The 24,890-nt window shown below is 43.2% G+C and overlaps 1 protein-coding gene across 2 annotated transcripts; it reads left to right on the top strand.

Annotated features, from left to right (window-relative positions):
* Positions 1-1,620: 1,620 nt before the first annotated feature.
* Positions 1,621-10,679, top strand: LOC112117831 (high mobility group protein B1). 2 transcript variants are annotated; one of them, XM_024215910.1, is made up of 5 exons: positions 1,621-1,770; positions 4,662-4,824; positions 5,035-5,180; positions 6,355-6,529; positions 8,783-10,679. In XM_024215910.1, the coding sequence occupies exons 2-5, from the start codon at positions 4,675-4,677 to the stop codon at positions 8,957-8,959; spliced, it is 648 nt and encodes a 215-aa protein (XP_024071678.1). In that variant the 5' UTR covers positions 1,621-1,770; positions 4,662-4,674; the 3' UTR covers positions 8,960-10,679. The 2 variants fall into 2 exon arrangements, with proteins under 2 accessions (XP_024071678.1, XP_024071676.1); XM_024215908.3 differs by having other exon boundaries at positions 1,622-1,794.
* Positions 10,680-24,890: the final 14,211 nt, after the last annotated feature.

The raw sequence follows: 24,890 nt of genomic DNA, 5'->3' as shown, positions 1-24,890 counted from the left end.
CAGGCTTAAGTCGATTTAACGCGGCTAAAGTCGACCTAACCTCGTAGTGTAGACCAGGCCAAAGTCACCTACCCGTGCAAAGTAGATTCCAAAGTGTTATTATTTTGATTTGGTAGCCTTTTACACCCATTTTGCATTGGTGTAAATGACTACACAAATTGCAGGGAAACCATGGTGATTCAAGCCTAGAAAAGTTAAGGCCCAGATTTTCAAGCGTTCATTAATTTTGGATGCCTCAGCTTCTGCCCAAATTGATATATAGAGCCTAATTTTTAGAAATATGGCGCACCCATATTGAAGTCATCTGAGGCACCCAAAATCAGTGGACAGTTCTTTGAAAATATTGGACTAAGGATTTTGGTCCAAAGTCACTAAGGGTATGTCTACACTTAAAACGGTATAGCAGCACACCTGCATTGCTGCCTATGCACTGTTGTAGTGCTTCAGTGTAGTTGCTTGCTGCCAATGCCAAAGGGAAGGCTTCTCCTTTTGGCATAGGCAAGCCATCTCCCTGAGAGGCAGTAGCTAGGTAGAGCAGTAGATCTTGGTTCTATTTACAGCTTTATTACAGCAAGAGACTTCCAATGGAATTCTTCTGTCGACCTAGCATTGTCTACACTGGGGGCTAGGTCGGGATAGCTACATCTCTCCGGGTTGTGGATTTTTCACACCCTTGAGAGACGTAGCTATGCTGATGTAAATTCCCAGTGTGGCCCAGCCCTCAGGAAGTCTGTTGCAAAGCTGTATATAGAACCCAGATCTACTGCCTCCTACTCTTGACTTTTAAGTTGTAGAATAGATCATGCTTTGTGCCTGAAATATAGGTATGTCAGATAAAGTAATCCATATGGGTAAAAACATACATGGCATATAATGTGTTTTTAGATTGGACTACTCTATAGACTTTACTATATGGGGAAGTGTGACCTAGAGGTTTAAATAGGGTGTGTGTGGAGGCAGGAGACCTGGATTTGATTCCTAGAGACCTGCCACGGCTTGATATCTAATGTCTGTGCCTCACTTTCCTCATCTGTAAAATGGTGTTATTTATCATATAATAATTCATAGTGTGTAGAGTGTGCTGATATCTTAGATAGAAGGCACCACAGAAATGTATGGTGGCTGTATTATGATGCTCTGGGAGCATCTGTCTCAGAAACATGCACCATTTACTAAGGGTCAGTATTTGCCACTGGTGTAACAAAATGGCCTGCTGTCCCCTTGCCTTGTAGCAGCAGGAGCCTGAGGGGTAGGGTGTGTGGGGAAAGGGTTCTCAAAGCAGGCCTCTGAGTGCGCTTTGGGGAGATAGAAGTGGCTGTGCAGTTGGGGGAGCGAGGCGTCCTTTGGCTAGGCTGGGAGTGCGTGGTTGCCTATGAGCTGCTCTCCTCATGCACAGCAGCACTGCACTAAGTCTCTCAGAGCTGTACATCCCGCCTCAGCCAACCTCCTCTCCACTCACTTTTATATTTGCGCGCCCTTTCAATCCTCAGTGACGTATCCCGCTCCGCGGCCAATCCGCGGCGCCCTCTGGTCAGGACAATGGAAGGGGCTCCACCAATCAGGTTGGCCGCTGGCTTGGCGGCCGCCAATAGGAGCGGGGCTGTGTTGAGAGTAATGTTACCAGCGCTGAGAGCGTGAGGAGGCTGCGTATCGATCCCGCTCTCAGCCATTGCGGTGCATTGGGCTACAGCGAGACCAGGCAGCACTGGGGGCCAGCGCGAGCAGCCGGGCAAGTGTCTCAGCGCCTGTGGCTCGCTGCTGAGTGACCGAGTGAGTGTGCGAGCGAGGGAGGCGGTGAGTATCCCGGGCCGGGCGCTGGGTTGCGCGTTCCGGCGGCGCCAGCGCAGCGCTCGCTCTGCCTCGGCCACACAAAGACGAATTAGGCTGCGTCTGAGGCAGGCTGTTGGCGGGCGGCGGGGCCCGCGGGCGGGGCGGGAACCGGCCGGGGGCAAGCGGGCGAGCTCGTGAAGCGGGCAGGGGATGGGAAGGGAAAATCTCCCCGTCGGGCTCGGTCTTGCGGGGGGGGTGCGGGCGGCGCCGCGCTGGTCCCGGCGCCCTGCGGCAACTATCGCCGCAGGGCCGGGCGCCGGGCGCTCCCCAGCGGGGCTGCGGCCGGGGCGCGGGGCCGTGTCGGCGGCGGGCGAGCCGGAGCTGCGCTCGCTGGAACATGGCTGACGAGCGCCGTGCGGAGGACGCGAGGCGCGGGAGGGACGGAGGGCGGGGGCGCAGTTCGGGGAACTTTTCCAGCCGCCTTTTCTCCCTTCGCCAAGGCCGTGGCGGGGTTTCCCAGCCGGGGCGAGTGGCCGGCCGCCGTGCGCGGGGCGCCTGGGGGCTGCGGACGGACGCGGCCCGCTCGCCGGGGGCTCGGGCCGCGCTTGGAAGCGCGCCGCCCCCCTCCCCCACCGCTGTCATGGCTGAGCGTGCGCCGGGCGCGCACACAAAGGGAGGCAGGAAGGAGCCATGTTCTCTGCGCGGCGGCGAGCAGCGGCCATTCCGGGAGGCAGCCGCGCTCCGAGCTGGCGGGAGCAGCGGGGCCCGCGCCGCTGCCGTAGGTAGACGGGGAGCCGGGGGCCCTGCCTAAAGCGCGGCCGCCGCGCCGGAGCTGCCCCAGCGCCCATTTCAAGGGGACTTTCTCTCATCGTCGGGCCGTTCGCACAAAATGGGAGGAATAGCGCTGCTGCTGCCCTTCCCGGGGAGTAGCCTGCGCCACTGCAAACCCTCTCCCAGCTCGCGCAGGAGCGGGACCCGCCACAGCTCTGCCTAGAGACTGATTAGACACGCGCTCCCCCCCGTTAGACACGACAGAGGGGCGCAGGCTTTGCAGTGACGTTGGCTTAGCCTGAGAGCTCGTGGCAGCGCCAGCCGTGGGCTTAGTCTAGATCCTGCAGTCACACGAAGACATGATTAATAAACGCAGGGTTCCCCCCCCCCCCCGCCCCACCAGCAAGATTGTGTGTTTAATTCTTGGGCGTGGGAATTGGTTATACAAGTGAAGCCACAACTGCACCTTCAGATTTAAGAAAATACATTAATCTCCTCCTCCTCTACAGTTATTGCTTCATGTCTTTCCAGAATGCATAAATCTTGAAGATTTTTGATGCAAACACATACACCATCTACTGTGCCCTTTCTCTGATTTTGCCCCCTTCTTTTGTAGCATTTTAAAAAAAATAATTTTTAAGGGTACTTAAGTTTTCCTCCACCCCCTAATGTTCAAGATGGCTGGAAGATTGCTTTTAAATGCAAGTTAATATGATAGTTGCAGCGTTTTAATTGGGGTGTTTAAGGTGAAAAGACATTTACAGTGTTAATAAAATGTGCTGTGGAATTCCCCTGTTTCATTTTTTCTTTATTTTCCTCCCACTTCCTTTCTATGAAAAGGAACAAGTGAACTCCCTCTCCCCATCCCTCCCAGGTGTCACTAAACTATCCTTGAGTGAAGGGGTTGCTCTGGAAGCATTTCCATTGCTGGTGGGGAATGGCTCCTGGTTCTACAGTCTTGTTTACTCAATGGAAACTTCAAACCGGATGTGTTTAGTCACAGAGCAGAAATCTGTTTGTCCATACGCCAAACCGATCGGAAACGCTGCTGCTGTGGCAATACATGCACACACCACCCACTTGTTTCACTCCTCTCTGGAAGAGCAAAGTTTATGCCGCAGTGGGCTGGAGGTGTTTTTTTCCTGACTTACGGAGAAATTATCTACCTTCTGTGTGAATGTGCTGAGAAGATATTTTTCCATCCTTTAAGAGAGATGGGGATGTCTGCTCAGTGAGCACAATCTTCTATATCAGGTTTCAGAGTAGCAGCCGTGTTAGTCTGTATCCGCAAAAAGAACAGGAGTACTTGTGGCACCTTAGAGACTAACAAATTTGTTAGTCTCTAAGGTGCCACAAGTAATCTTCTATATGTCATACATAAGTGTCATGCTTTTAAAGCCATTGGTTGGAACATGACATGTTTCAGTGGTATATTTAATTCCACTATTTCTAGCTGCACATTGTAGGGAGAATGATTTTGCAGTATAATTAAAGTGGAAAGTAACTTGGCATACTTTATTTCTGTGCTTTTTTTTTTTTTTTATGCAAAGTGATATTTGTAAAGCATTTTGAAAGTGGGGAAAAAAGAGTTAATATTCTATAACCCAACAGGCTGATCAGGATAGGATACTGTAATATTTCCCCCTGCCCCACAATAATTTCTTCTTGTTTAAGCCTTTCTAGCCCTTAATTAGCTGACATGTGGCTCTACCAATCAGGAGGGGAGCAACTTCCTTTGAGACTAATGCCAATACTTGCCAGCAAATTGACTAGCAACAGACACTCTTGATTGCTGATGACTCTTTTAAATATAACAGTAAGATTTTTTTGATAATAGCCAAATGTTTTGAAGACCAGGTTGTTTGTATTGACCAGGCGATCTTTTAAAAAAAAAAAAAAAAAAAAACCAACAACCTGTAATAGCAGTCTTTTTTGCAAGTTGTATATAGTTTTCTAGGAGAGTTCTGTAGCTTGTATATAATCTCAGAGGTCCTCTCATAAAAGTTAAGAGAGCTGCTCTTATACATCTTAGTCAACAAACTCATTCTTCCCAACTTCTTATGATATTGTGTGGGAGCCAAAAAATAGTTTTAAAGGTTTGTTTTTCTTCTGTGTTACAGAAAATCAGCAAAAATGGGCAAAGGTGATCCTAAGAAGCCAAGAGGTAAAATGTCTTCATATGCCTACTTTGTGCAGACTTGCCGGGAGGAGCACAAGAAGAAGCACCCAGATGCTTCAGTGAACTTTTCAGAGTTCTCAAAAAAATGTTCAGAACGGTGGAAGGTAAGATAAACCAAAAAAAAAGTACTAATTTACAGGATTACAGCATAGATTACCTTAGATGAATATAATCAAGACTGAATTGATATTTACTTACATCATTCAGCAACTTGTGAATGCATTTCCTGCCTTTAATGTTACTCCTGTTACAGTTTGGAATGGGATCAGATGCACTTTTGAATCATGCACTCACCCCCATTTATTGTTTTATAGACTATGTCTGTTAAGGAAAAAGGAAAGTTTGAAGATCTGGCAAAGGCTGACAAGGTTCGTTATGAAAGAGAAATGAAAAGTTATATACCACCCAAAGGGGAAACAAAAAAGAAGTTTAAGGATCCTAATGCACCAAAGAGGCCTCCGTAAGTAGATTTCCAGTTAGTGTGTCTTGAACAGGAGCATTGCATTGAAAAGTATACATAAAATGGCCTTTTAAAAATCCAAGTTAGAGGATTTGAAATATAGAAGAGTACACAATTTCTAAATGTAGTTCTGCAAGTAACCACATTTAAAAATCAGTTGGATTTAGTGTTATAAATACCACATCATAAAAAGATCATATCAGGCTGGAAATAAGATGTAATTTTTTTTTAACAGTGAGTGTAAATAACCATTGCAAAAATTTGCCAAGGATTGTGGTGGATTCTCCATCACTGATCATTTTTAACCCAAAATTGGATATTTTTTTAAAAAAAATATGTTCTAGGAATTATTTTGGAGACGTTCTATGCCTGTGATGTACAGGATGTCAGACTAGATGATGATGATCCCCTTTCTGGCCTTAGAATCTATGAATCTGTAAATCTGGTCCATTTCAATTATTGTTTACTTGAAACTTGGCATAGATCTATTCTAAAAATAAACCCACCACTGTTACGATCAGTGTTGACCGTTTTTATTAATAGAATTTTGCTAGCAGCCAGACGAAATAACTCTAGTTTAAAACTGGTAGAACATTAGGCCCCAGTCCTGGAACCATTCTGGCAAATGCAAAACCATGTGTCCACACAGTCCCTTTGAAGTCACGAGGGCTCTGAACCGGTGCAGGGAACTGCGTACATGGAAACAGTTTGCAGAATTGAGCCTTTTTCCTTAAAATAGGCCATACCTCCGAAAGATAAATGTGAAATTAGCATGATACCAAGCGTGTATGGTGCTAAATCTTTCCATTTTTAAAATGGAGCAAACTCTAAAAGATAAACTAAGAGTGGCTGGTACTGACATCTGGAAAGCCTCCTACAGTAATCATGAGATTATTTTAATATTTCCTGTGAAATAGTTTGCACGGTCCGTATTCTCAGAACTCTTAAAATGGGAGAAACTTGGTTGGGTTATGCACAGCATGGGAGTGTGATTTCTAAAGCTCACTAACGTGTTGCACATTAATTGGTCTGTGTAGACTGTGCTGGTGCACACTAAATGTTCCCTATTGTGCTTTAACATTGTATTACTTTATCATGTAGTGAAGGTCTCAACTTGCTATGTCTAGTACAATAGTTTAAACTTTATACTTAAAATTACAATTTTTCTTTTCAGTTCAGCTTTTTTCTTATTCTGCGCTGAATTTCGTCCGAAAATCAAAGGAGAACATCCTGGTCTGTCCATTGGAGATGTTGCAAAGAAACTGGGAGAGATGTGGAATAACACTGCTGCAGATGATAAACAGCCCTATGAAAAGAAGGCTGCTAAACTGAAGGAGAAGTATGAAAAGGTAAATAATGGGATTCAGTGTGAGCAAAGGGTTCTTCCCTGTTACAATTATTTAATTATTCAAATTTGAATTGGAAGTAAATAAACCTATCTCATAGAGCTGGAAGGAACTCTGAAAGGTCATTGAGTCGAGTCCAGCCCCCTGCCTTCACTAGCAGGATCAAGTACTGATTTTTGCCCCAGATCCCTAAGTGGCCCCCTCAAGGATTGAACTCACAACCCTGGGTTTAGCAGACCAATGCTCTAAACCACTGAGCTATTCCTCCCCCTCTTCTTATGGGAAAATAATATAACATCTCCATGTGCATAAATTAGTGAGCATTGTGTGTATCAAAGGACTAAGTGATTGACTTGGTTTTAAAAAAGAAAATTCCTCTAGAGTACTCTGACATTGTACGTCACAAGTATAATTATGAAAATGTCAAATTACCTTAGCATCTAGAGAGAATGCCTCCAATAGCATGTCCTTGTGAGGATTATGACACTTTAATTCATCATACTTCAGAACTTATCTTTTGATGTTTTAGTACATATCATTGTATTTGTTTTTAATAATAAAAGTAATGGTTCATAGCAGCAGCTGATTTCTGCAACCAGTTTGCTCTATTAAGTAATACCAATAAGGAAAAATGTCCTCTTTAAATTTGTGTTTGCCACATACTATTGAAAAATAGTCATAGCATATGTTCATATTAATTATCTTAAAGAACAGTTTTTAGTTTACTTTATACCTACGGAGTTAAATATGAGAGGACAAGATGTTTGTATTAGACATGTATTCTATTGCACCCACTTTGTGTTGATTTCCTTCAAACAAGTAACATAGGTATTAATGCATCTTAGGAAGCCATTGTCAATCTATTAACTTGTTTTCTTGTATCATTAAGGCTAAATCCTACTTCAGTGATAGGAACTCTATTTGAGTATTGGGGATATAGAGCAGTGGCAATGACCTTTTGATTTCCATATTCCCATCCCAGGACAAGATAGCTAAGGGAGAGAGGGATGTATGATGGGATACATACCAATTCTCCTTTACAAAGGAATAGTACGCACCCCTGTCTGCTGTGTATTGCACACTTCAGCATGTATGCTGAAATTCTGATCAATAGTGTCTCCTTGCTGGCAAACAAAACCAGTTAAGGGGTGATGGCAAATTAATGGGCAAGTAACTGTGTGGTGGGGGCTTCTAGCACTAGGTAGGAATCATGCCCTGCAGATACACTGTGGGTTAGAAAACTTCCTGTGTTAGTCCTTTGAGTGCAACACAAGGCATAATTTGGCCTTTAGTACGTTAATTATTCACATATAAATCTACATTTTGGTATGATTTAAACAAAGAGTAAATTCAGAGCTGCAAGTAAACCTTCCCCAGTAGTCTAAATTATAAATTGACTGAAGCATTTTAGTTTATTTTAAATATTACAGGGGGGAAAAAATCTGAAGCCACTGACCTTTACTTGCAGCTGTTTCTCCCTTTACTGATATCACCCAAATTTGTCAACTAAACTTGCACACATGCTTGGGATTTGATGTATGTAAAGCTTCCTTCTAGAGCAAACTAATGTCTGAGTTCTGAAAATCTAGAGTTGGTAAATATTTCACTTAAAGACCATTGATATTAGTTAGTGAATGTCACTTCTGAAAGAAATTACAAATTTTAAGAGATACTGAAAGAACTGCAAAGAGAGCAGTTTACAGAATACTGTATGGGAGGAACATCAAGATTTAGGCCGTCTGTCTAAAGATGTTGCCCAGTCGTAGGTTTAATATATACTAGGATAAATTATATTCTATACTCAATTTTGTTTATAAAGCCAGGGGTCAAGCTGATTTTTATGACTTGATATTCTATTGGCAATCATCTAGCTTCATTTTATGATTGAAGTTTTGAAAAAGTATGAATTTGAGGTTTTTTATGCAGTGTAAGCCTAGAGAATACATTTACTGCACGCAGAAGGTGGCACTGTCTACTCTTCAAAGTTCTTGTACCTTTTTTGTTTAATAAACTTCAGTTAAGCAGAATGCCATATAATTGCATTTCACTGAGGCATAACGTTGCAAATATTAGACCGTGTCATTCTGATGTGTTGTGGATGGCTAATTATAATTTTATGTCCTAGATAAGGATTTTGTGTGTATTTTTTTGGTTACAGCCTATCTGCAAATTCTTAAATGTTGTTTTGAAAGTTTGGCAGAGCTCTTCTCTGGTTAAATCTCTTAAAGAGATCCTTTTCCCACTTCTCTTGTCAAGGATATTGCTGCATACCGGGCTAAAGGAAAGCCTGATGTAGGAAAAAAGGTAGTTGCCAAGGCTGAGAAGAGCAAGAAAAAGAAGGAGGAGGAAGAGGATGAAGATGATGAGGAAGATGACGATGAGGATGAAGATGATGAGGAAGATGACGAGGAAGATGAAGATGATGATGAATAAGTCTCTTCTAGAGCAATTTCTTGTCTATAAAGCATTTAAACCCCCTGTACACAACTCACTCCTTTTAAAGAAAAAAATTGAAATGTAAGGCTGTGTAAGATTTGTTTTTAAACTGTACAGTGTCTCTTTTTTTGTATAGTTAACACACTACCGAACGTGTCTTTAGATAGCCCTGTCCTTAGTGGTATTTCAATGGCCACTAAACTTGCCTGGTACAGTGTGGGGGTTGTAAATTGGCATGGAAGTTTTAAAGCAGGTTCTTGTTGGTGCACAGCACAAATTAGTTATATATGGGGATGTAGTTCATTTTTCATCTTCAGTTGTCTCTGATGCATCATAAAAATAATTGTTGTTCTGTTAACTGAATACCACTCTGTAATTGCAAAAAAAAAAAAGAAAAAAAAAAGTTGCAGCTGTTTTTGTTGACATTCTGAATGCTTCTGAGTAAATACAATTTTTTTATTAGTATTGTTGTCCTTTTAATAGGTGCCCTTGAAAAATCATAATTTTTCTTTTTTGAGGGGAACTCATCTTTGCTTTATTGTATGCCCATTTGGGATCACGTGATTATTACAGTTTTCATCTTTTCATATAACCAGCTGATAAACAAAGCTTTGATCTGCATACCCTTCATAATCATGATAGGGTAGGAAAATATATAGGCATATGATAAAACAGAATTTTCTTCCGTAACTGGAAACAAAAAATCTCATCCAACTGATATTTGCTCGGATTTTGTGAAATGTAATATTGAGTTGCGTAAGTTTACCAGTCTTGGAGAGTTGAGAAGTATAGAATTCAATTTTACAGTATGGAATACTTCAGAAAAAACCTCTAAAATGCTGTCCTAGAAGGACCAGTAGGAAGGGTATACTCTCATCATTGTGTGTGGGGAATTTACATGTGACTCCATTACTATGTAATGGAAGTTGTATTTGTAAATCTCTGAACACTTGTAAGAGATAAACATGCCCCTAAAATGTATGAAGTTAAAAATTATAAAAGTACCATATTAATTTTTTTGTGACAACATAGTGATGGCTATGGATTTTATACCATGAAACTCTCCTGGTAGTAAATAGCCCACAAGAAAGGATTTTACGTTCCAACATTTTTATAAATGGTACCATTATTTGTTAAATCTATGTAAATTCATATTTTTAATTTTAAATTCTAGTTTTAGCCCTTTAAACAAAGTTGTATATTGTCTCAAACTAAAATGAGATAAGATGTATTTTTCCTGTTAGGTTTTATACCGCACTCTTCATGTTTGCCCATTTTATAAGTTAAATATAGTTGTATGGAAAAGTACATTTTATTAAATTTTTGCATTTAAAAAGTGAAATGTTTAACTATGATATACCAACAATGTCTAATTTGATCAAATATAGTTCTCTTCCAAAACCAAAGCAAAGTTTTTTGCATATTCAGTAAAACTTCAAGTGCTGGCAACTGTAACTATTTTCACATATACCTGCTTACCAGTTTGGGGGACAATTTGGCAATTTTGTGGTTATAAAATTATGGTTCTCAAGTGCCAGTGTTTAAAAATAGCATTGTAATTTTACACGCTTTTGTGATGGAGTATTGTTTTGTTATACAATTTTGACTTTCAGATTCTTATTTCAATTTGCATTTGTTTATGTATAACTTCAGGAGAAATACTGAACACCTGAATCCTGGATGATACTAATAAACTAATAATTGCAGAGGTTTTAAATATTTAGTTAACTGACTCGCTTTTGTATCCTGTACACATTTACATATTTGCTTTCAGCCTCAAACAAAAGAGGAGTGCCAATCAAAAGATCTCTTCATGGAGAGCAGGAAATATAGGACAGATAAACTTATTTAAATATTTGTGATTGGACACTGCTCTCAAACCATAATTCACTAGAAATAACTTTTTATACAGTAGATGTTTTTCTCTTGGACATGCTGGAGAAAATTGATTGATATTTTTTGTCCTCAAAACAAGGGATATGTGTTCTAAATCCATGATTGACAAAACTAAAACTCAGAGTAATTACTCTGTCTCAAAAAATGGGTGGTAAGTGTCCATTTGTCAGAAAAGGACAATAGTTATCTCTTGCCACAATTGTCAGTGTCTTTGTCTTCAGTAAAGGTGAAAATGCAGGGGGAAAAAACCCAGCATCCCTAAGTGTGAAGGTAAGTGATGGGGGATCTGTAATAATTAGGCATTGAAGAATTTGATTATTTTTACAATTTTGATGGATATCCATGTCTGTTTTTAAGCATTTTTCTATTTATCAATTTAATTTTAATAGTTGGGAAATTACAATAATTTAATGACCGTAGATGTTGAGATTCAAAAAAATTAAAGCTTTATAGCCATTAAAACACACATTCTCAACATGTCAAAACATACGAAGCAAGCAGCACTTAGTGTTTATCTGTAAATTTTGATGAATGGAAATATTTTTCACTGGGTCGCATGTGTACAGTGAAATTGACATTTACATATGAAAATTAATCCTTCCAACCCTAATTATAACTGCTATCTTCTGAGAACAAGAACCAAAGGTAAAACTTTCTTCAAATTACAGTTCATAACTCTTGAGGTTTTACTGTATGGTTCTACATAAGAGCTATCTATTAGTGTCAAAACAACTGGATACCTGTTCTAAGGGCTTTAACCTTTTATATAAGAACTTGCTTTTGGGAGAGGACATTGCTGGCATATGTATTCTGGTATTTAGGATTGGGGAAAGATTTTTGCATGAAGATTGACTAAAGAGTAATATCTTACTTGAAATATAAGATCAGTTATGGACTCATTCGTAATAACCTTTGGTTAGTTTTGGATTTGTCATAGATCTTGAAGCAAGCTGAAGCCTCTCCTACTAATCTTAGAGAGAATTCACATTCAGTTTTTGCACTGATTTTTAACAAAATATATAATTAACATGACTCTATATTTGGTGTAACTGTCCAAGCTAGAGGGTTGCACCAGTTTAACTAAATCAGTTTTTCTACTGATTTTAGTTAAATATGCAAAATTGATTGTAGACAAACCCATAGAAATTTGAGGTAACCGGTATCAAATGACTCCAGGTTTCTGCAGCATAATTAGGACAATGCTAACATCTCTGAGCCTGAACCCTTTTTAATGGCTTTTATTAGCAGAGCAAGCCCATCGAGAACAATGTCTAATTTGATCAAATATAATTCTCTTCCAAAACCAAAGCAAACTTTTTTGCATATCCAGTAAAACTTTTAAGTGCTGGCAACTGTAACTATTGTCTTTCTCTTTGACTGCTATTCCAGATTTCTTTGAACTTTAAAAGTACCCCTAACAGGAGGATAACCTAGACAGCTTTATATAAAATAGAATTAAAACTTTTTTTGGTGGGGGACAAAGAGCTTGAACAGTTTACCAACACTTACTATCCTGAGGGCTAAGCCTGCTAGCCAGGATAAAATAGGGTGACCAGACGTCCTGATGATATTGGGACAGTCCGCATTTTAGGGGACTTGTCCCACGTCCTGACCTTACATTGGTTGGACACCCTTTGTCCCGATATCGGGGACTCTCCGCTCACCGCTTCCTGGGGTAGCTCCTGGCACCTGAGATCGGATCACGCAGGACTGCGGGCGCCTGCTTCACCCGAACCTGCAGTCACTGCATCTCATGGCATGGAAACTCTGTGGTTGAACGCTATGGAGAGCCGGTGATCTCTTCAGGTTCGACAAATTCTCGGCAGTAGGAAACCTTCCACTAGGCGACATATCTGGCTAAGTGGAAAAGATTCTCCTGCTGGTGTGAACCAAAACAGATACAGCCACTTCAGGCCTCCATTCCAGTCATCCTGGAATATCTCCTGCACCTCAAACATCAAGGTCTCACTCCCTCCTCGATTACAGTGCATCTGGCTGCCATTTCGGCATTCCCCCCAGGGGAGTCGGGGGATTCTGTGTTTTCCAACCCCATGGTAGCCCAGTTCCTCAAAGGATTGGAGAGGGTGTTTCCCTACTCACGCCCACCGGTCCCTCCCTGGAACCTTAACCTGGTCCTAACCAAGCTCATGGGACCCCCTTTCGAGCCCCTAGCCTCTTGCTCTTTTCCTCACCTCTCTAGGAAGGTGGTGTTTTTGGTGGCCATTATGTCCACAAGGAGGGTGTCTGAGTTGAGAGCCCTCACCTCGGAGCCCCCTTATACAGTTTTTTATAAGGACAAAGTGCAACTTAGGCCACACCCTAAATTCCTCCCTAAGGTAGTCTTGCGATTTCATATGTGACAGGACATTTGTTTGCTGGTGTTCTTCCCCAAACCACACACGGATCCGAGTCACCGTAGCCTGCATACTCTAGATGTCCGTAGGGCCCTGGCGTTCTATCTGGAGCGAACTAGACCTTTTCCGCAAGTCGACGCAGTTGTTCGTCGCCATTGCTGAGAGAATGAAAGGTCTTCCTGTCTCCGCACAATGGATATCATTGTGGATTGTGGACTGTATCTGCACGTGCTATAAGCTCGCCAAGATGCCAGCCCCGGCGATCACGGCTCACTCGACTAGGGCTCAAGCATCCTCAGCAGCTTTCCTGGCACCGGTCCCGATCCAGGAGATCTGTAGAGCAGCCACGTGGTCGTCGGTGCACGCATTTACAGCCCACTACGCAGTCAATCATCAGGCCAGAGATGACGCTGCTGTTGGCAGGGCTGTTCTTCAATCAATTGTTCCATGACTCCTACCCTTCTCCTATGGTAAGCTTGTGAGTCACCTAATGTGTAATGGACGTGAACAATCACTCGAAGAAGAAAAAATGGTTACTTACCTTTTCGTAACTTGTTGTTCGAGATGTGGTGTTCACGTCCATTACACATCCCACCCTCCTTCTCCTCTGTCGGAGTCTCTGGCAAGAAGGAACCGAAGGGGGGTCGGGTTGGCAGGGGTATATATGCACCAGCATGAGGCGTCACTCTGGCGGGGGCTCCCCTGCCGGCCCGACGGGAGCCGCTAAGGGGAAAAGTTTCCGACATCCGTGCACGTGGCGCGCGCACACCTAATGTGTAATGGACGTGAACAACACATCTCGAAGAACAACAGTTACGAAAAGGTTTTTTCAGAATGAGTGTCCACACATGGTTATTCCATAACAACTATTCCATTTTAAATTATGAAATAATTTTCATGTGCAGACAAGCCCTCAGACTTTCTTCTGATGTTTGAGTAACAAAATACAAACAAATGAAAACTTTCAATATTTTGTTCAGTTAGCATAATTTTCATGTCTTTCTGATAATTATGGCACTACAGTGGAACCGCCACAGTGTAGTAGCTGTGCCCGTTGTAGCAGCTGTAGTGCAGGCATACCTGAAGGGATTGGCGGGGTGCCTGTGTCTATACGTTTGCATGTCTGCCTTTTGTTATTCCCTTAGGAGGTGATGACTTTGTCAAGAAGCTTTTATGCTTTTTCCTGATTTTCCTTTTTAAATACCAGGGCCTTAGGGCACGTCTTCACTACCCGCCGGATCGGCGGGTAGCAATCGATCTATTGGGGATCGACTTATCGCGTCTAGTGAAGACGCGATAAAATCGATTCCCGATGGCTCTGCCGTCGACTCCGGAAATCCACTGTGGCAAGAGGCGGAAGCGGAGTCGACGGCGGCGCGGCAGCGGTCGACTCGCCGCCATCCTCACAGCCAGGTAAGTCGACCTAAAATACGCAACTTCAGCTACGCTATTGAAGTTGCGTATCTTAGGTCGACCCTTCTCTCCCCCCCCACCCCCCCACCCCCACTGTAGACCTAGCCTTAGAATCCAGGAAATTTCTCACTGAGAAACTATAAGATTCAGAAAGGGAAAGTTTCATTCAAACATTTTTCTTTTGACCTGATGTATACGGGATTTCTTTGACTTACCTAGTTATATTGGTGTTACGGTGTTTTTGAGCCTCCTAAATTACACACAAATCTGGATACAGATGTCTTGCCCACAAAATGGGTCCCCCCAGGAAGCCTGATAGGAACATTGTAGGAAAAATGCCTGGAGAGGTATCAATCGTGGGGGGAGATAATTGAGCTGGGATTCAGGGTCAGGAATGGGTAGGCTGCAGGAAGAGGCTTGACAGCAGTTTTGCTGTGCCCTAGCAAATAGCCTTTTCATAGGATCCTCCAAAACTCTACTTCCTGGCCACTGGATTGAGAAGCCAAATGGAGTGGGACCAATAACCAAAAGCATTTGACTTTTTCCATTGGAGCAGGAGAGACTTTCACCCTTTCTATGTCTCAGGATTGCTCGGAGAGTCTCCAATCCTGTTTAGTCTTAGCTAAGAGTAGAGAAATGTGCCCCTAAAGAGGCCTGTGGCCAATAGTATTGAAATACTGCTTCAGCAGCCCTGGGAAACCAGTGAGATGAGCCAGTCAGGGGTAGGTAGTTGCACTGGCCTGCTCCACTTTAGCTGATCATTGTCTGAAGATGAAGAGCCATGTTCAGTAGTTGTGGCTAGTGAGGCAGCCCTTGGAGAATGATTTGGCAACATCTGTTTCTGGTGTGGCTGTAAGAGATTACTGTAGTATTTCAGGATTTCAAACCACCTCTTCCCCCTCACACCTTCCGGTGGTTCCAGTTTTAAAGGCATTTTGAGTCCAAATGCAATTAGAAGTTTAGAAAAATAACTACAGCACATCAGATTAGATACTATACTACCCACACCGACAGGAGTGGTTCTGCCATTGGCATAGGTAATCCACCTCCTCGAGAGGCAGTAGCTAGGTTGATAGAGGAATTCTTCTGTTGACCTAGCACTGTCTACATGGGAATTTAGGATGACTTAACTATGCCACTCACAGGTATGGATTTTTCACACCCTTGAGCGATGATGTTATGCTGACCTAATTTTCTAGTGTAGACCAGATCTTAGAGATGGTCTATATTGAAAAGTTAAATGGGCATAGCTATGGTAGGGCTCTACCAAATTCACAACCATGAAAACGCACCACGGACCATCCTTACTTCTGTGCTGCTGCTGGCAGTGGCTCTGTCTTCAGGGCTGGGCTCCCGGCCAGCAGCTGCCACTCTCCAGCTGCCCAGCTCTGGCAGAAGTAAGGGTAGCAGTACTGCAACCCCCCCCGCCCACAATAACATTGTGACACACCCCCAATTTCTTTTTGGGTCAGGACCCCTACAATTACAACACCCTGAAATTTCAGATTTAAATAGCTGAAATCATGAAATTTACATTTTTAAAATCCTATGTCAGTGAAATTGACCAAAATGGACCTTGAATTTGGTAGGGCCCTAGTTATGTCTGTCAAGGGTGTGAAAAATCTACCCCACCCCTGAGCAATGTAGTTAAGCTGACCTCACGCCTGGGGGAGGGAATGTTAGGTTAACAAGAATTCTTCCGTTGACCTAGTTACTGTCTCTTGGGGAAATTGATTACCTATGCTGATGGGAGGGGTTCTCCCATCATTGTAGTAAGTGTGCAGTTGCGCAGCGATGACACTTCCTATGCTGACAGAAGGGGTTCTCCCATTGATATAGGTAATCCATCTCCCCGAGAGGCAAGTAGCTAGGCTGCCGGAAGAATTCTTCCATCGACCTAGCACTGTCTACACTGGGGGTAGGTTGGCATAGCTATGTCTCTTGGCGTGTGGAATTTTCACACTCTTTACACATCTGTAGACCAGCCCTAAGTATCCATCACCATGGAACAGCTTTAACAGGCTAGATTGAGGGAGTCCCTACAGCAGAATATCTTGTAGCCCAGTGGTTAGAGCACCGTCCTGAGCGTTTGAGACCCCTTTTCAAATCCTTTTCCTCCTCTCTGGCTGAGGGGAGGCAATTAGACCTGGATCTCCCACATGCCAGGTAACAATCCTAACCACTGTGCTGAAAGTTATAAGGTGGCCACCACCCTGATTTTGAATGTGACCTGATCCAGTAGGCACCTCTCAGCATGCCTACTGTATTGGTCCCTATAGGTGACATAGGCACTTCTCCAACTTTCTCCCCGGTTTAGGCAGGAGATAGGTGTCTGAATGCCTAGAGTGAAGTGAGGCAGAAACATAGGCAACAGGGTTAGGTGTCAATCAAGTGGGAGTTTTGTGGATCACAGTGGAGCCTAAAACTGGGCTTTAGGTGTCTAAACCCCAGATTTGGGCCCCTAAATACCTTTGCAGATCTCAGCCTTAGCCTTTCTGTGTGTCTCAGGGCATTCTATACGTACAGCGCTGCACTGGCACAGCTGTACCAATGCAGCTACGCCACTGCAGTGCGTCTGGTGAAGACGTTCTATGCCACTGGGAATCAGCTCTCCTGCTGACATAGCCCTGTCCACACTGGCGCTTAGGGCAGTATAACTTTCGTTGCTTAAGAGGGTGGTTTATTCAGACCCCTGAGTGACATAAGTTCTGACGACATAGGCTATGTCTACACTACTGCTGAAGTTTCCCTAAAACAGGGCTGATAGTATTTCTTTTCCTCATGAGAGTGATGTGAGGATAAATACAGTAAAGATTGTGAGGCACTCATCTCCTACACTAATGAAGACCATATTAGTATTTTAGGCCTGGTCTATACTATAGACTTAAGTTGCCATAAGGCAGTTTTTGTCGACCAAACTCTGTTAAGTGTCTACATTAAAATGTAGCTCCCAGGATGTAAATTGCCCGCTACGTCAACTTAATAACTCCACCTCTGTGAGAGGCGTAGAGCTTAAGTTGATGTAGTTAGGTTGATGCAGTGTTAATGTAGACACTGCGTTACTTACATTGACTATTGCTGCCTTTCAGAACCCATCCCACAATGTTCCACAATAGCAGTTCAATTGGTGCAAGCGCTCCTAGTAAGGACGCCCGCTGCTGACACAAGGAGCATAGTGTAGACGTGTAAAACTGATTCAATTACTATACGGTAACTTCTCACTTAGCATCAAAACAACGTTAACCAGGAGGACGTTATGTCCCTGCTCCATTAGAGAATATGGTTGTTTATAGTTGTGCAATGCTCCCTTATAATGTCATTTGGCTGCTTCCTTTGTTCACAGCTTGCCGGATTCTCCAGAAGAGCAGCGACTTTATAAGAGAGCATTGCACAACTTGTAAAGGGTGGGCTGGCAGCCCCCTTATCAGCTCCCCTACACCCCCCCAGCGCCTCCTGCCTGCCAGTGGACCCCATGGATCAGCGCCTTTCCCCTCCCTCCTCCTGGCTGTGGCAATCAGCTGTTTTGCAGCATTCAGGAGGCTGGGGGGGGAAGGGCGGAGGAGCGAGGATGCGGTGCGCAGCCTCCCACATCTCCTGCCCACTGCGTGTTTTGGGGAGGGGTGAGGGGGGAAGAGGAGGGGCAAGGGTGGGGGCTTGGAGGAAGGGGGTGGAGTGGGGGCGGGCCGGGGGTTGAGCACCCCCTGGCAAAGTAAGCGCCTGTGCTTGCCCATTAGGGGAAGCTGCTGCTGCTGCTGAAGGCGCTTTCTAGCCTAACATGGCACCTTCAGCCTCCTTGCCTGCCTCATTCTCTGCAGTGGGCTGTGCCTGTGGGGTAAAGCGGGTGCACCTCCCAACTACAGTACTGTAGTGGCTCTACATTGATGTAACATAGGTCGACTTAATTTTGTAGCACCATTAAATTAGGCTTGAATAAAGACTGGGAGTGGATGGGTTATTACACAAAGTAAAAACTATTTCCGCATGCTATTTTTTCCCCCTACTCTTACTCACACCTTCTTGTCAACTGTTGGAAATGGGTCATCCTGATTATTACTACAAAAGTTTTTTTTTCTCCTGCTGATAATAACCCACCTTAATTGATTACTCTCGTTATAGTTAGTATGGCAACACCCATTTTTCATGTTCTCTCTCTCTCTCTCTCTGTGTGTGTGTGTGTGTGTGTGTGTGTGTGTGTATATATATATATCTTCCTACTGTATTTTCCACAGTATACATCCGATGAAGTGGGTTTTAGCCCATGAAAGCTTATGCTGATGTAAGCAGAGTCAGGATAAGCTCTACCCTGACATCTGGTGGTGAATTATGGTGAGGGTGGAAAAGAACTTCAGGGGCTGATCTTGTTTGCATAGGCACACTCACCTGCCTAGCCTGGGACAACAACAACTGAAAGTGGTTACTTTGGCTGGTGTGGGATCCCCAGTTTCTCTGTTATTGGGGCAGGAAGAATAAAGTGTTACCCTGATTCTGTGAATCAAGGCCAGTGGAACTGTTGTATGACAGAGGGACTCACCAGTAACTAAGTAGCACTCGCTAGACAAGGGGCATGGGTTACAAAACCCAGTGAATTGAGAGAGGTTGGGGACAGGTATGTGTACCTGATGGTATGGGCCCCCTTTTGAGGGCCTGGAACACTAATTGCACTACCCCCTCTCTCCACTGTTGAATAGCAGAGCTAAGTTTGCTTCCATTAGGAGTCTAGCTAGAAGTTGCTGAACTGAATTCACTTTCGGCCAATGGTGCACCAGCACTGGGGCTCCCCTACTACAAGCTGAAATCACTAAAAGTGCTAAAATTGCTGAGCTGAGATCACTGAGTGCTGTGTTAACCAGTGGGGGAGCCTGAAGCTCTATTGCTAAGCAGCTGGCAGAGCCGAGCAGTTTGTGGGACAGTTGGAGCGGCCCATGGAACAGCGAGCGGGGCTGAGCCATTTGTGGGGGCAGCTGGAGCGGTTCATGGGACGGCTGGTGGAGTGGAGCGGCTGGCAGAGCTGAGCAGTTTGTGGGACGGTTGGAGCGGCCCACGGAACGGGGAGCAGAGCGGAGCAGTTTGCGGGGACGGCTGGAGGAGCGGAGCGGCGCGGCTGGTAGAGCGGAGCCATTTGTGGTAAAGGCTGCAGCAGGACTCCACGGAGAGGCGGGGCAACCGGCCTCGGACCACGTAAGGTGCTCCTTAACATTCTGTGTTGCCCTCCCCCCCATTTCCACCCAGGCTGGGGGGGTAAAACTCTGCAGATAAACTTTTGAACTCTGGGGCGGCACTGATCAGGGACAGAGACTTTGGGGTTGTTGGACTTTGGGGTGATTGGACTTAAGATCCTGAGGGGAAAAGGACACTGCCAAACTTACTTGGAGGTGGGTCTTTTGCTCATGGTTTGTGTTATGAATCCCGTTTGTGGTGTTTCCTCAACATAATGCCGCATTGTTTCCCTCCTTTATTAAAAGGCTTTTGCTACACTCAGACTCCGTGCTTGCGAGAGGGGAAGTATTGCCTCCTAGAGGCACTCGGGGGGTGGTATGTAATTGTCCCAGGTCACTGGGTGGGGGCTCGAGACGGTTTTGCATTGCGTTATTGAAACGGAACCCCTAGATACTGAACCCGGCCCTTGTTGCTGCCAACTCAGAGGGGCAGAAGGGTTACACTCAAATAAATTTATTAGTCTCTAAGGTGCCACAAGTACTCCTCATTCTTTTTGCTGATACAGACTAACACGGCTACCACTCTGAAACCTTTGGATCATAATGTTACTATTCTGCATTTTTTCATACAAATATCTCAACAATTGTGTTAAATTCCCTTGTTTCTATTTAGACAACTGATTCATTTAATATGTCCCTGGAGTACAGGACAGTTGTGATTTTTTTTAAAGCCATAAGTTTGAAGGAAATAAAAGGTCTGTGAATAAAAAGGAGGCTCTTATTACAACTTCCTCTTTATTTACTGTTCCCAGTAGCAGAAAAGTACACAATATAATAAAATGAAGCCAAGGATTAATCATGTACGGCTCTGAAATATAAACATACAGAATACCACTGAGCTCTATGATTCTTAGCCACTTTTCTTAAAAAGGCTCAGGGTATTGAAACATCTTGTTTTTAATAAGAACATTCAAAGGGAAAAAGAAACTAAACAATTAAAAAAAAAAGCAGCTTGTGTGTAAATTGGGGACATACATATGTGCATTTTTAAGCTATTCAACATTCTAGAAAGCTAGGCTGATGTTCCTGTTTAATAATTGGCCTCTGGCTTATTAAGAAACAACTGGTTTTCTGGGATGCTTTGCTTTTGTAAAAACATAATTTTAAATAGTTCCACAGAGGAATATGCTTTAAAAATACTCTAAAAATATATTATTTAGGACTCATTCCTGCTAACTCTTATGCATGAGAGTAGACTTATGTTTTTAAACAAAGAGTCAATTTGTAAAGAACAGCGTGGACACTCCACTTGTAGATCAACTATGTGGGTCGGTACTTGATTACTTGATATAGAGTGTTTACACTAACCTTATACACATACTGAGTATCTTGTTTTAATTGGTAGCCAATTAACTTGAAGTAAAAAGTCTAGTGTAGGCATTGGTTTCAACAGGTCTACTCGTGAGTAAAGTTATTCCTATGTATGTTTGTAGCAGGCATTAGTGAATAACAGCTTCTGAAAGAAATTTGAAAATGTGGGTGACTAATTTAATGAATCTATGTGACTGCAAGGTATTTTCTAATTTGAAAAAGTAAAAAAAAAAAAAAGTAAGAGTTGTTTTGTTAATGTTAACATGCATGCCTCTTGAATAAATATATCAATAGCCACCTTCTGCTCCTTGGTTCCACCATAATGCAGATGCTACAGATAAATGTGGGGGTGGAGCCAAAAAGGAAATATATTAACTCAGAAGTTGTAATTGATTATCACAACAAAATTCATACAAGCTCTAAACCATGCATTGCTATAGTTTTTCCCCCCTAAAAAATACAGAAAACGGAATGAAAAGTTTGTGGGTCACCTACAGAAACAAAAAGCAAATTACCTCATATATAGCCTGAAAAGATCAGGACATGACTGGATGTTAATAGTAAAAGAAATGTATAGCATGTGCTATAATTAATGCAATACCAAAACAAAACAGTCTGTGTTAATGCAAGACTTTGAAGTTAAATGTATACAAATGTCAGATTATGGTCCTATAATAACTGCCATATATAGTATATCCATACGGGTGTGTGTGTGCTTGTGTGTAAGACAGCAAACTTGTAGTATATGTCTTCACTGTAGACTTTACCTGGGTCCAAGAACCCAGGGTTTAGCTGGATCCTGTCTGTGAACATCCACACTGCTCAGCCACATTTGAATCATACAGAGAAACCATTTCCACACTGGCATGCCAATAACCTAGGTGCTAGGATTTCTGGGGAGTTATTAAAAAGTAGGGCTGTCAAGCGATTAAAAAAATTAATCACGATTAATCACGTGATTAAAAAAATTAATCGTGATTAGTTGCACTGTTAATAGAATACCATTTATTTAAATATTTTTGGATGTTTTCTACATTTTCAAATATATTAATTTCAATTACAACACAGAATACAAAGTGTAGTGCTCACTTTATATTTATTTTTTATTACAAATATTTGCACCCTAAAAACCAAAAGAAATAGTATATTTCAAATCACCTAATACAAGTACTGTAGTGCAGTCTCTTTATAATGAAAGTTAAACTTACAAATGTAGAATTATATACAAAAAATAACTGCATTCAAAAATAAAACTGTAAAACTTTAGAACCTACAAGTCCACTCAGACCTACTTCAGCCAATCGCTCAGACAAACAAGTTTGGTTACAATTTGCAGGAGATAATGCTGCCCACATCTTGTTTACAATGTCACCTATAAGTGACAGGTTTCAGAGTAGCAGCCGTGTTAGTCTGTATCCGCAAAAAGAACAGGAGTACTTGTGGCACCTTAGAGACTAACAAATTTATTAGAGCATAAGCTTTCGTGGGCTACAACCCGAAAAAGTGGATCCGAAGAAGTGGGTTGTAGCCCACGAAAGCTTATGCTCTAATAAATTTGTTAGTCTCTAAGGTGCCACAAGTACTCCTGTTCTTTTTACCTATAAGTGAGAACAGCTGTTCACATGGCATTGTTGTAGCCAGCTGTCATAACTATAAAGGGAAGGGTAACAGCCCTCCTGTGTACAATACTTTAAAATCTCTCCTGGCCAGAGACTTCAAAATCCTTTTACCTGTAAAGGGTTAAGAAGCTCAGGTAACCTGGCTGACACCTGACCCAAAGGACCAATAAGGGGTCCAGATACTTTCAAATCTTGGTGGGGGGAAGGCTTTTGTTTTGTGCTCTTTGTTTTGGGGGTTGTTCGCTCTTGGGACTAAGAGGGACCAGACATCAATCCATGCTCTACAAATCTTCTAAATAAGTCTCTCATATTTCAAACTTGTAAGTAACAGCCAGGCAAGGCGTTAGGTTTATCTTTGTTTTCTCAACTTGTAAATGTTCCTTTTGCTAGAATGTTTACCTCTGTTTGCTGTAACTTTGAACTTAAGGCTAGAGGGGGTTCCTCTGGGGTCTTTGAATTTGATTACCCTGTAAAGTTATTTTCCATCCTGATTTTACAGAGATGATTTTTACCTTTCTTTCTTTAATTAAAAGCCTTCTTTTTAAGAACCTGATTGATTTTTCCTTGTTTTAAGATCCAAGGGAATTGGATCTGGGCTCACCAGGAATTGGTGGGGGGAAAGGGGAGGTGGGGAATGATTAATTCCTCCTTGTTTTAAGATCCAAGGGGTTTGGATCGGTGTTCACAAGGGAATTGGTGGAGGAGTCTCTCAAGGCTACCCAGGGAGGGAAAGGTTTTTTGGGGGAAGACAGAGTTTCCCAAATAACTCATAAATCATTTGGGTGGTGGCAGCAAAAGCAGATCTAAGCTGGTAGTTAAGTTTAAAGGTTTTCATGCAGGTCCCCACCTCTGTACCCTAAAGTTCAGAGTGGGGAAGGAATCTTGACACCAGCATTGCAAGATATTTACGTGCCAGATGCGCTAAAAATTCATATGTCCCTTCATGCTTCAACCACCATTCCAGAAGACATGCGTCCATGCTGATGATGGGTTCTGCTCAATAATGATCCAAAGCAGAGCGGACTGACACATGTTCATTTTCATCATCTGAGTCAGATGCTACCAGCAGCTCCGCCTGAGCCTGTGGAGATTGAGCAGCCGCTTGGATGGAGGAATTGGCAAGGTCAGCCTCCTTCGAGGACTTTGACCTCCTTGTAGACAGACTCATTGAAGATCTGTCTGCAGAAATCATATCTGGGAGGAAGGGAACTCAGGAGAACACACCAACTGCGCACAGAGCTCCTGCGTCCAGACAGAACTACAACAACATGAGGGAAGCCAGGAGAAGGAACATCAGTCACTGCTACGACCCAGCAGCAGCATCCAGGATCCAGAAGCTCTACTGGTCAAACCGCTGTAAGACTATGAGAGAGATTCTTGATGGGCCCTCATCCTACTGCGGAATCCAGTCTGAGAGACTATTCTCGTAAGTCAAGGGGGTGTTTGACCATGTAGCTCAGAATGACGCACAGCGTCCACAGTGCCTTCATCCTCTACTCCGGGTTAACTATGCAGAGGACCTGGAACAAGACTTTACATCATGGGAAGTAGATACCAGACTTACAAAGACCAAAAACACAGCCCAAGGAAAAGATGGCATTCGCTACAACTTCCTGAAAAAACGAGACTCCGGTTGCCTGGTATTACCTGCCATTTTCTACAAATGCCAAACAGTTCTGCCATACTCCTAGCTCCTGGAAGAAGTCTATAATGGTGTTTGTCTACAAGAAAGGCAAGGGAGATGACCCCAACAACTGGAGATCCATCTCTCTCTGTTCCACCAGGTACAAACTGTATGCCAGCTCCCTCGTGGCTAGGATCACAGACTGGTCGGTGAACCGAGGAGCCATCAGCTCCATCCAGAAAGGCTTCATGTCATGCAAAGGTTGCTATGAACACAACTTTGTCCTTCAGACTGCCATCCACACAGCCAAGAGGACATGGAGGCAAGGTGCCATAGCATGGTTCAACATGGCTAATGCTTTTGGATCGATGCCCCATCAGCACATTTTTGCCACGCTGCGAGAATTCGGGATACCTGAAAACTTTCTCCAACTGGTCCGGGAACTGTATGAAGGCTGCACCACCACCATCCGCTCCGTGGAAGGAGAGACACTCA

The sequence above is a fragment of the Terrapene carolina genome, unplaced genomic scaffold (genome assembly GCF_002925995.2).
Source record: "Terrapene carolina triunguis isolate 2854851 unplaced genomic scaffold, T_m_triunguis-2.0 Scaffold139, whole genome shotgun sequence".
In the NCBI taxonomy this organism is placed as follows: domain Eukaryota; kingdom Metazoa; phylum Chordata; order Testudines; family Emydidae; genus Terrapene; species Terrapene triunguis.
Note: the sequence above shows the minus strand (reverse complement) of the source record. Positions and strands in the feature narration are given on the sequence as shown.

Bases quoted from the DNA above. Each gene is read 5' to 3' on its own strand.
- LOC112117831 (XM_024215910.1), top strand. From the start codon at position 4,675: ATGGGCAAAGGTGATCCTAAGAAGCCAAGAGGTAAAATGTCTTCATAT. The intron at 4,825-5,034 runs GTAAGATAAACC...ATTGTTTTATAG, and splicing joins AATGTTCAGAACGGTGGAAG to ACTATGTCTGTTAAGGAAAA. The intron at 6,530-8,782 runs GTAAATAATGGG...TCTCTTGTCAAG, and splicing joins TGAAGGAGAAGTATGAAAAG to GATATTGCTGCATACCGGGC.